The sequence below is a fragment of the Coregonus lavaretus genome, assembly GCF_964263955.1.
Source record: "Coregonus lavaretus genome assembly, chromosome: 2".
Taxonomy (NCBI): Eukaryota; Metazoa; Chordata; class Actinopteri; order Salmoniformes; family Salmonidae; genus Coregonus; species Coregonus lavaretus.
In genome coordinates this window covers 60,255,157-60,267,124 of record NC_139989.1, presented here as the reverse complement: position 1 = coordinate 60,267,124, position 11,968 = coordinate 60,255,157, and the positions used below count along the sequence as shown (strand labels likewise).

General features: G+C 41.4%; 1 protein-coding gene across 2 annotated transcripts in view; it reads right to left on the bottom strand.

Moving 5' to 3' along the window:
* Positions 1 to 2,249: 2,249 nt before the first annotated feature.
* Positions 2,250 to 11,968, bottom strand: part of LOC311103392 (cytohesin-1) — an 82,955-nt gene continuing 73,236 nt past the window's right edge. For both annotated transcript variants that reach the window (XM_084144957.1, XM_084144958.1), the window contains exons 10-13: positions 8,687 to 8,763; positions 6,593 to 6,661; positions 5,415 to 5,569; positions 2,250 to 5,088 (exon numbers count right to left, since the gene is read on the bottom strand). In XM_084144957.1, the coding sequence (XP_084001083.1) occupies positions 5,010 to 5,088; positions 5,415 to 5,569; positions 6,593 to 6,661; positions 8,687 to 8,763 (380 nt within the window). In that variant the 3' untranslated portion in view covers positions 2,250 to 5,009. The remainder of the gene's footprint in view (positions 5,089 to 5,414; positions 5,570 to 6,592; positions 6,662 to 8,686; positions 8,764 to 11,968) is intronic.

Below are 11,968 nucleotides of genomic sequence, written 5' to 3'. Positions count from 1 at the left end.
CGTTTTTGTCCAGTTGGATAGGTCTGGATTGAAATCATTGCATTCCTCTGTAACACTCTCCTTGCCCCAACCTGGGCTTGAACCAGGGACTCTCTGAACACATCAACAACTGCCTCCCACAAAGCATTGTTACCTATCACTCTACAAAAGCCATGGCCCTTGAGAGCAAGAGAAACAACTACTTCAAGGTCTCAGAGCAATGGACATCACCAATTGAAACGCACTAGCGCGCACTGCTAACTAGCTAGCCATTTCACACCGGTTACACCTCATCCATGGCCTGAAGGAGAGTGGTACACTGATGGGGATGACAACCATACAGTTAAAGCCAAATATAGTTGAAATTGAAAAAAAAAATTGGTTCTCCACACCTAGTTATTGGATTTTCAACATTGCAAAAACTATTTAATTTTTGTAAACTCAAGTTTATTTTATAAAGACAAATGGCATGGACAAAGTTGTTGGCACCCCGGAGCTAGCACTTAGTTACACAGCCTTTGGCCAAGATAACTGCAGACAAATGCTTCTTGTAGCCATCATTGAGCTTGCTGCACCTTTCTACTGACAATTTGGCTCACTTTTCAGCAGCAAACTGCTCAATGTTAGAGGGATGGCCTCCACCAACTGCTGTTTTCAGCTCTTGCCATAGTTTATGGATGTGATTCAGATCTGAACTCTTCGTTGGCTACTCCAGAACAGTCCAGCATTTCTTCCTGAACCATTCCAGGGTGCTTTTGATGTGTGTTTGGGGTTGTTGTCCTGCTGGAAGATCCACAACCTTCAACAGATGCATTTTGGACCTTACAGTTATTTTTTTCAATTAAAATGGTCTAAAAGAAACAAAAACAGCTTCTTAGCAAATAGCAATTACTGAAGCAAGAATTTTGCTAGGATTGTCTGGGAGTGGTCTGAGTGGCCTAATTGGATGAGCCTAATGGAAGGGACCTGAAAACAAGCTGTTATTGGCAGAGGGGTTTGAAACTCTCTTTGTTATTGGTCTATTAACTTATACAGCCTGGTGATGTCAAAACTCCATCTCACCAAAACAGGCTGAAATTTCAGGTGGTCTTTTCAAACCGCTCTTATACTAAAACGGCATTAGCATAATTTTCACAATTTCACAGTATTTTTCCAACATCATAGTATGGAAATATAAAACACAGGGAAATCATATTTTTGATAGCACTGGGCCTTTAAATAGGCTTTATTGAATTTTTGCCTCTGGGGGGTGCACTTGAGCCAAAAGGGGTCCCCTACAGAAATATTTTCAATAAATTACCTCATTGGACAGAAAGGAGCAAATCTCCCCACACCCATGAGAAAAACTATATTTGTCTAAATTTAAGGATGTGTTTTGTAAAAATATTTTTTATAAAAAGGTTAGTCTGCCCATAAAAGCTGTATGGGAGACAATACATGGGGCATTGAGGTATCCGGTGCTTTTGCAGGATTCAAGCAGAAAATATATACGTAGATATATTTTTTTGGCAGTTAAAATAAGAGTCTTATACTAGAGTTCCAGAATGCAATGTTTGAATTGAATCTGCAACATATGACGTGCAGCTTGTACCTGAATAGCCTGCTTTTCCTACTTGCAGACAACCAGTGTTTTTGTTAGTTTGCAGTGCTGTTTTCTACATTCTACCATCACAATGCCATTCATTCACTGTTGTTTCCAGCAGCCGCCATTCCATTGCAAATAGTCATTTTTATTGATTCAGTTTCAATTTCCAGGCATAATTTAATATGATACACATTCACTTGTAAACATAGATATTTCCCAGTCAGTCTGTAGCAATGTAAAGGCTATAAATGTTCGTTTTTTGAAACGGTCTCTAGGACAATTGAGCTAAAGGAAGTAATGATGACAAAAAAGTTTGAAGTATTTTGCGGTTCTCCAGTTACTGCTTGTTATTTAGTAATGTGCCTCTATGTGGAAGTTCTGACAGTATGCAGACTCATTATTGTGCAGCTCGCTCCTCTACAGCACATGTACTGATAGTGTGTTGCCCTCTAGTGCCAAACTGGGCTAAAAACAACATCTGTCCAATGCCCTCGGTTTTCTTCATAGATTAAGAACAAGGGCTTAAAATGAAAATGTAATAATTATAATGCAAAAATAAATGTTAAACAAAACGTTTTTTTAGAGTGATTGTTGTATGCTATTATTAAAGACAAACATTTTATATTTTGAATGAATTGACAGGAGATTGCAGTCCATAATGGCCGTCCAGTATACACACAGTCAGTTAGCAGTAGTGACAAGTTTGTCTTTACTTTATTTCACCTTTAGATTAGAAACCTCAAATCAAACACTATGAAACAAAACAAATAGAAAAATGGCTAATAATAATAATATCATATTGCTACATTAAAACTCAAAAATGACATGACAAAACAGATAAACCCACTATACATTTAAGTATATACAACCTTGCTAAATAATCAATAACCAAATTCTGTCTAGATTTATGATTGTTTTATTTGCTTTCCCTGTTATCTCTAAAATCAGTCCGCTGAGACAAGGCTAGGAAAAACTAACTAGGAAAACAGGGCTATGTGCTATGGAGTTATGGAAGCAGATTCTTGGCAAAAAAAACAACATTGAAATAACACTAATACTGATTCATAATTTGTCAATATCAATGCTTCTTTATTTTTGGCATGAATTTGCCTCCATAAATGAGGAAAAACATATGAATAACAGACAGCCAGGCACTGATCACGGAGTAGAGAAGGCTTTATGCACAAATAAAGCTGCATTTGCAGTAAACTGAATGAAATTGTGCTGCCATGTACAATTCCGCTTTAAAAACAAATAATGTATACCAAATTATAGTAAATTATGCCACATCTGGAGTTTACATTATGAGTGCTGACAGATTTGGACCCTCAGCGCGACTTGAGCGGTCTTGCGCTGGGAGAGTAGTTCCACCACTATGGAGCGTAATGGTACATTCCTGATCAGAGTAGTTCCACCACTATGGTGCGTAATGGTACATTCCTGATCTCAAATCCAATCCAACAAATATTCCGGGGTGTTCCAATTCCAGGAACGGACAATCCACTTGAACTGGCGAGCGTTGTTGCTTAACTGGAACGGCCTGAAAGCATCAATATTGTCAACAATAATATTGTTGTTCATCTTACTGGTATTATTACTGTCTTCTTAGTACAGTAAAGGATGCAACAGCCTATTTCAAATAAGTGAGAGAGCTATTCCAATGTATTTTGTTTTTTACAATGCTTTATGATGGTGAGGGTGGGTTGAAGAAGGTGAAACCTGGATTGTTCTAGCATTTTATACTGTATCTACAAATGAGGAAGGACATTTAAGAGTGCTCCTATGGGATAAAAAGATAGGTGAGGGCATCTTTGTTGCATTTAAGAGGTAAAAATAACCAGCTCGACTGAGAAAGACTGTCTTTGTGAATTAGCTAACCAGCAGCATGATAGGACACATCATGTGGACAATGACAAAGAATAGCATAAAATTATATTCTGTGTATGTTACAGCAAGAGAGAGAGAGAGAGAGAGAGAGAGAGAGAGAGAGAGAGAGAGAGAGAGAGAGAGTGGACAGAATAGAGGGATGGGGCAGACGAGGACAATACCTCAGTTTCCAGACACCTCAAATCTCTGTGAGCCCCTGAGTTACGCCCCGTACTGACTGACAGACACACATACACTCTCTCCAACAGACTCTCTAGTCCCCTGAATGGACCTCCAAGTCCAACAGGAAATGAAGAGCGATAGCTGAGCCCTAGCCCATAATCCCACAATAAGACCCTGTGCAAACCACACATCAGGGTAGTGTTCATTAGGGCACACAATGGAAAACCTGTTGCAATGGAAAACAAAAACGAGCACATCTTATTGGAGAAGTCAAGGTAGTCCCCACCTGTTTCAGTCCGTGTTCTTCTGTTTCGGTGCCTAATGAACACGACCCTGTGTTTAACAACCGTGTTTCTGAGTGTGTTTTTACAACAAAGTTAGCGCGTCCAAACTGCTGTCATACAACTGCGGTTACATATGAAGAACAAAGGTTCAGGGGCAAACAGGTATGGAGGAATATAGCTGTCAAAGTTCAATTATTGTCACAGATTATGTGCAAACATGTTCACTGTAAATTAACTCTCCTTCGGTTACTGAGTGACAGTTTGGACAGAGTCTAAGTTTATGAACTGTAATCTCTAAATGTATCCTGATACAGACCGATCCAGAGCAAAGTAACAATCTCCTGAGGCAACTTCGACAGAAAGACTTCAAAAAAGTTTCTTCTCATTTTCTAAAAAAATCTCAAATCGGTTGGCAATATAACCCATTCCCCCTCAGTCTTTCTAAAAATGTTATCAAAAACTAAAACCCAAAAGCTCAAGATTCTGAGGGAAATATATACAGTAGTAAGCTTTACAAACACACACGTTGCCCATCTTATTAAAGCACACAGAAAAGCATCTCACCTTTCTTTTTGAAAGCTAGTAAGAATATTTTGGTTGGGATGCCACAACAACTCCATCAGACCTGCTGAGTTTAGATAAGGTGTGTGTGTGTGTGAGTGTGTGTGTGTGCGCGCACGTGCGTATGTGTATGAGTTCAGTGTACGACATTGGTGTGTGTGAGAGTATGAGTTCAGTATGTGGGTGTGTGCACGTGTCTTTTTGAGGGAGGGGATCCATTTCACCCAAAGAGCGATAGACCCCCTCCTCCCAAAATACACAGAGCTGAGAGAGAGATAGTGGGCATTCAGCGACAGAGACAGGAGCAGGGGGAAGATTAGGAGGGGGAGGCTCTCCTCTCCAGCATGCTCCCTGTCCTGTTGGTTGGCTTGTAGAATCCCAAAGCTAGAGCCTATCCCAGAGAAATGCTGACCGAGGCCAGAGGCCCTAGCCCCTAGTCTGCAGCCCCAGCCCCAACCCCGTCCCCAGGCCTGAAAGCACAAGTCTCAGGGTCTCAGCAGGATCGGTCCAAACTCTCTCAATGGGGGGAAGAGGAGGAGTCCTGAGCAGCTCTAGTGTCGCTTCATGGAGGAGACCTTCTTCTTGCGGGTGGCCAGCATCTCATAGAAGGGATCCCTGCTGATGGCAGCTCTGTGAGGGTGGGGGTAGAAGGGGGGTAAGTGAGTACGCTCCCCTGGTGGGATAACAGTTTACACTGTAAATATAATCTGGGGTGCCCTGCAATTTCCCAGGTTCCTAGTTTATTATCAATGGTGTATGATGGAAAGGAACAGAGGTCAAAAATAATCTATGAGTAATCTTTGGATTACACATCAAATGAAGAGGGATAACGGGGTAACACTTTCTTTGACTAGTATCTAAATTAGGGCTTTGTAACCCATCCATAACTCATCCATAACAAAATCACAACACATCCATAACCCAGTCATAGCTTGTTGATAAGCAGTACTACAGACTTGATGCTGTTCATCCACTCGTCCTTCTCCTCAGTGGTGGGAGCAGAGATCCTGTAGAAGGTGTGGTTCCCCTCCACCACCCTGCCGTCCGCCTCCGTCTTACAGGCCTTGATCACCTGGTCCTTGTTCTCTGGGATGAAGAGCTCAAAGCAGTTCTACGCAGAGGAGAGGAGAGTGAATCTTAAATTGTATTTTCTTAATTCCTCAGGTCCTCCCTCCTCATCTTCTCAAAACACATTGGAGCAGAAGATCTAAGGTTCCTCCCCTCGGGTCTTCTCCTCCAAAACATTTTGAGAATGAGGCAAGGAGAGAGAATGTGAGGAATGCCACAACTGTGTCCGAAATGCTGAGTTTAATAAGGTGTGTGTGTTCCTGCGGGCACGTGTGTTTAATCAAGGAAGTACAATTGAGATGAACCCAAGCTGTGTTATTATGTGCTGTGCCACACTACCACCAGGGGGAGACAAAGTCTCGTCTGAGACATTACTGAACTGTAATCTCTCCTTTCTATCGAAGTGTGCACTTGTTCACTTCCCTTCATAGATTTGGAAGGACATTACTGCAATATGGAAACTCCCTCTAGCCCATGTTTACACCAATCCAATGCGGTCCAATTTGTGGGGAGTAGTAAACGGGTGCACAGGAGGAAGGGGATTATTGGGCTGTACCCCTCGATCTTGTTCCTTTCAACCCCTGAACACTAACAGGATGGATCACTCCAAAATCAGTTTGTCATATCTTGCAGATCTCAGAAGTGAACTCATGTCAATATTTGTCCATGTCACACATCATTGGTTGTGTTGATCAGCTATATGCCTCAATCCCAAATGAATGGGAGATTAAATAACCGTCTTATTTCCTGATCATATTTCCTGATCATTTTCCTGATTATATTTAGAATAAGATCAATAAATTTGACGGTGCTTTTATCTCGCGTGTGTGTGTATTTAATAACCAGAAGTCCTCACAAGGATAGCAAAACGATGACATTTTGCCAGTCCCCACAATATTTTTTAAAAATTTTAGGCTTAGAGGTTAGGTTTAGGTTTACAATTAGGGTTAGAATTAGGGTTGAGGTTAGGTGTTAGGGAAAATAGGATTTTGAATGGGAATCATTTGTTTGGTCCCCAAAGGATAGTTATGTGGTCGATCCAGCAGAGGGTGCAGTGTGTGCTTACAGGCTTCTTGTCCTCCACCTCCCGGATGCTGAGGTTCTCCAGCGGAATGATCCCTCTGGGCTCTTTGTCCTATAGGACAGAAACATGGACGTTAAGATGAATCTGTTAAGAGGACAGAAACATGGACGTTAAGATGAATCTGTTAAGAGGACAGAAACATGGACTTTAAGATGAATCTGTTAAGAGGACAGAAACATGGAAGTTAAGATGAATCTGTTAAGAGGACAGAAACATGGAAGTTAAGATGAATCTGTTAAGAGGACAGAAACATGGAAGTTAAGATGAATCTGTTAAGAGGACAGAAACATGGAAGTTAAGATGAATCTGTTAAGAGGACAGAAACATGGAAGTTAAGATGAATCTGTTAAGAGGACAGAAACATGGAAGTTAAGATGAATCTGTTAAGAGCACAGAAACATGGAAGTTAAGATGAATCTGTTAAGAGGACAGAAACATGGAAGTTAAGATGAATCTGTTAAGAGGACAGAAACATGGAAGTTAAGATGAATCTGTTAAGAGCACAGAAACATGGAAGTTAAGATGAATCTGTTAAGAGCACAGAAACATGGACGTTAAGATGAATCTGTTAAGAGGACAGAAACATGGAAGTTAAGATGAATCTGTTAAGAGGACAGAAACATGGAAGTTAAGATGAATCTGTTAAGAGGACAGAAACATGGAAGTTAAGATGAATCTGTTAAGAGGACAGAAACATGGAAGTTAAGATGAATCTGTTAAGAGGACAGAAACATGGAAGTTAAGATGAATCTGTTAAGAGCACAGAAACATGGAAGTTAAGATGAATCTGTTAAGAGGACAGAAACATGGAAGTTAAGATGAATCTGTTAAGAGGACAGAAACATGGACGTTAAGATGAATCTGTTAAGGACTGCTGTGGGACATGGCTTAAAATACAGACAGCAAAATGTGGTGGGTACTAAAGGGATATTACACTACAAAATGTTCAGACCAAGATGTGTCAAACATCCTGGGATATTGATTGTGTAGATTCAGCTGATGAGTTGATGCCTCAACCCCAAATGAATGGAAATTATATGCACCTCAAATCTGGAAATGATATGATGCTTATCTTTTCCATTTATTTGGGATTGGGGCATGTAGCTGGATCTACACGACAGATGGCCTGGGAGATGGACTTACCTCAACATTACACCACTTTTGAGGTCTGGAAACATCTGACTTTTTATTTTATTTTGAAGTGCAATGTCCCTTTAATAAGTACCCAATTAAGCGGAATATGTCCGTTTTTGGTGAATAACTACAGGTGAGTGGGAAAAGGTAAGTGTTAGGTTGTTTTGTGAGTGGAATATCCCTGTTAATGACAATACTCTGAATAATTGTTTTAACATTTACATAGTCATTTAACAGACACTCTTATCCAGAACAATTTGGGTTAAGTGCCTTGCTCAAGGGCACATTGACAGATTTTTCACCTAGTCGGCTCAGGGATTCGAACCAGCAACATTTTGGTTACTGGCCCAACGCTCTTAACCGCTAGGCTACCTGTCGCCGATGAATACACAGTAGAGCAGTGAACAAACAGTAGAGCAGTCCACAGCAGAGCAGTACACAACCAGAACAGGTTACAGTGTGACAATGTGTTGTAACTTGCAACTGTAATATCCATCATAATAGTCATGTATTTATGTGTGCCTGTTGCAGACATTTAAGATTTATTGAATTGAACATGATAACTGAGGAACATAGGCTTCCAGTTCCAGTCCAGTACTTACAGTAGTGTGCTCAAAGTAATACGGACAGTTGTACTTACAGTGGTGTACTCAAAGTAATACAGACAGTTGTACTTACAGTGGTGTACTCAAAGTAATAGACAGTTGTACTTACAGTGGTGTACTCAAAGTAATACAGACAGTTGTACTTACAGTGGTGTACTCAAAGTAATACAGACAGTTGTACTTACAGTGGTGTATTCAAAGTAATACAGACAGTTGTACTTACAGTGGTGTACTCAAAGTAATACAGACAGTTGTACTTACAGTGGTGTATTCAAAGTAATACAGACAGTTGTCCTTACAGTGGTGTACTCAAAGTAATATAGACAGTTGTACTTACAGTGGTGTACTCAAAGTAATACAGACAGTTGTCCGTGAGAATGAACCATCTTCTCTTCCAGGTTTTGACGCGTCCTCCTGAGGAATAGAGAAACGGTGTTAGCCAGACTCAGTGGAGAGAGAGAGAGAGGGATGAGCACCGGACAGCGGAGGGCAGAGCAGCAGACAGGCAGACAGACAGACGCATGGATAGACAGACAGGCAGATAACAGGTATAGAACTACAACTCCCATCTCCCTACATTCCCTATCAAGCACCGTACAGTACAGTACAGTACCTTGCTCCTCCTACAACCCACACCATAGCATCCATACAACCAGTTATTCTGCTCCACATGAGGGAGAAGCACGAGGTTACGGAGGAGTTCTGTTGAGTAAACTGGGCCAAGGTATTCTGTAATCGCCTTTTTACACTAGTGTGCCAACCTGTTGGCTCGGATATGCTCTTTTCACATTTTCCTTTCAGTACGGTTCCAGCAACTATGGTGGATGCATAAACAGGCCAGCTCAGTACAGCTTGGTTCGGCTCGGCTCTGTAGTGAAAAGCCCTTAGCCATATAGATTAGACAGAGCAGTATATCATGTTTAATACTGTGTCTGAAACCAGAGTGCTCATTTTAACTGTCCCACCTCTCCTCAGTAGCTCCTCAGTATAGCTGACTCAGGACTTACAGACTCTCTCAGAGTAGACAACTTCTAAAGGAGATCAACAGTCTCTCTCAGAGTAGACAACTTCTAAAGGAGATCAACAGTCTCTCTCAGAGTAGACAACTTCTAAAGGAGATCAACAGTCTCTCTCAGAGTAGACAACTTCTAAAGGAGATCAACAGTCTCTCTCAGAGTAGACAACTTCTAAAGGAGATCAACAGTCTCTCTCAGAGTAGACAACTTCTAAAGGAGATCAACAGTCTCTCTCAGAGTAGACAACTTCTAAAGGAGATCAATAGCTGCGATATAAAACCAAACACTTGTTAAAGTTTAGACCTCCAGGAGTTAATGAGATCCTACCACGGGGAATGTTAAATAGTACTACTAACAATTATTATTATTATTATTATTATAAAACTTGGCCCTAACTGAGCTCCTACTATTGGAAATCACAAGCGGGATACTAGTTGGAAAAAAGACAAGAAGAAAACTAATTATAAAACTATAGACTAAAAAAAGAACTTCCTCTGAATGTCACAAATGATTAGGGGTTGCCTGTTTTTTCATGGCCTGCATGGCTCAAATCCTTTGCCTCTTTCATGCCCGGCGGGGTGTCTCTGGTTAACTCAGCAGCTCATTGATCTGTGGCCAACCCCCGACCACCCACACTAACTGTTAGGGAGTGTTACGTGTGACGTGTTTTTCTATCTCCCCATTTTCCTGTGTAGTATGTTTGTGTGTTCTGGCATTACAGGTGTGCTGAGTTGCGGCTGATGATGGTGGGCGTGGCTTCGGCCCGCCCTCCTGGCAGCTGTAGCTGATTGATGAGAGTATACCTGTTTGCCGTGTGAGCTCGAAGAGAGGGGGAGAGGACACTTATATAATAATATATAATAATAATAATAATATAATATGCCATTTAGCAGACGCTTTTATCCAAAGCGACTTACAGTCATGCGTGCATACATTTTTTTGTGTATGGGTGGTCCCGGGGATCGAACCCACTACCTTGGCGTTACAAGCGCCGTGCTCTACCAGCTGAGCTACAGAGGACCACAAGTTGTTGGTCCACTTGTTGTTTGGCTGTGTTAATTTATCTTTGTTTGTTTTCCAGCCTGTCCTCCTGATGTACTCCACCCTACCTAGGTCCTGGAGAAGGGAAAGGTAGATTTACATTTACATTTTAGTGATTTAGCAGACGCTCTTATCCAGAGCGACTTACATGAGCAATTAGGGTTAAGTGCCTTGCTCAAGGGCACATCGACATATTTTTCACCTAGTCGGCTCAGGGATTAGAACCAGCGACCTTTCGGTTACTGGCACAACGCTCTTAACCACTAAGCTACCTGCCGCTAGATCTGCCCATGGGTGTACATTCCCACGTAGATAACCCATTGTTTTATACACTAGGTTAGCCGGGCGGGTGTCACCCCTGTATTTTTTGGTAAACAGGCAGGAAAGTGGGTTAGGGTTAGAGTGTGATAGGAAGGTTTAGGTGTGTAGAAGAGGGACCTTTTGTTTATTTTCATTAATTGGACCCCGTTCCCAAATATTCTCTTCTCTTACCTTCCCTGGTTTATTTGATTGATTTGTTGTTTCTTTATGGGTGTTGTTTATTTTGTTTAAAGTACATTACTAAACGTCCCCTGAGGGCTAACCTTGAGATCTGGTTGTTGTCTAGTTATTTTAGTTCATTACACCCCACATTTCTTCCCCAGCCATCTAGTTTACCTTGTATGAGCAGGCAAAGGCATTTACTTCTCCTCCTCAGACGAACTACACCCGAGGGGAGAACGTAACAGGGAGAAACCTGATCACAGCAGCAGATGGCAGCTAGCTCACGCTGGGAGGATGAGATGCCGATAAACAGTGTCATGGGGGGACAGGAAACTGGAGCTAGCCTGGAGCTATGCTATGCTAGTAGGCTACTCACTCTATTGTTATCTCTGGCTGGAACTTCCTGTTTAAACTAGTGAAGGGCTAGTCGTTAAAGACACTATGGAAGATTAGTTGCTATTTTTCACGTCACATAGTTTTGGCTTGAATACTGGCCGTATTCACAATGATATATGATATAACACCAATCAATTTATTGTCTGAAGACACCTTTCTGTCCAATTAGGTCATTTCTGGACAATATTTCTGTCAGTTTAGGGGACCCCTTTTGGCTCCTCTTTAAGTCTAAAGATCCACCATCAAAACATAATTGTATCAATACAACGTGTACATGGACACACACCTACATGCTCTAGGAGTAAACACGATATATGGCATTTTTGATTAAAGACAAATCAACATGATGATATAAAGGCATGTCTGGCTGTTCTATGTCTGGACCCTACTGAGAGTTTTACATGATCGTTGAGCTGCTACACCACCACCAACGTTAGTATGAAGACGCACTAAGAAAACCCATCTACCAAGACAGAAGAGCTGTGTTGTTGACAGAAGTGTTGATCATATAGCAGCGATGCTACTGTATATGATAACCTATCACACTACAGAGGTCATGATAGGGCACTTAAACACTCTCCGTCCCGATATCCAAATACTAGCACACTTCTTAGTATGAAACAATGTATTGGGCAGCGGAGGCTGCTGAGGGGAGGACGGCTCATAATAATGGCTGGAACGGA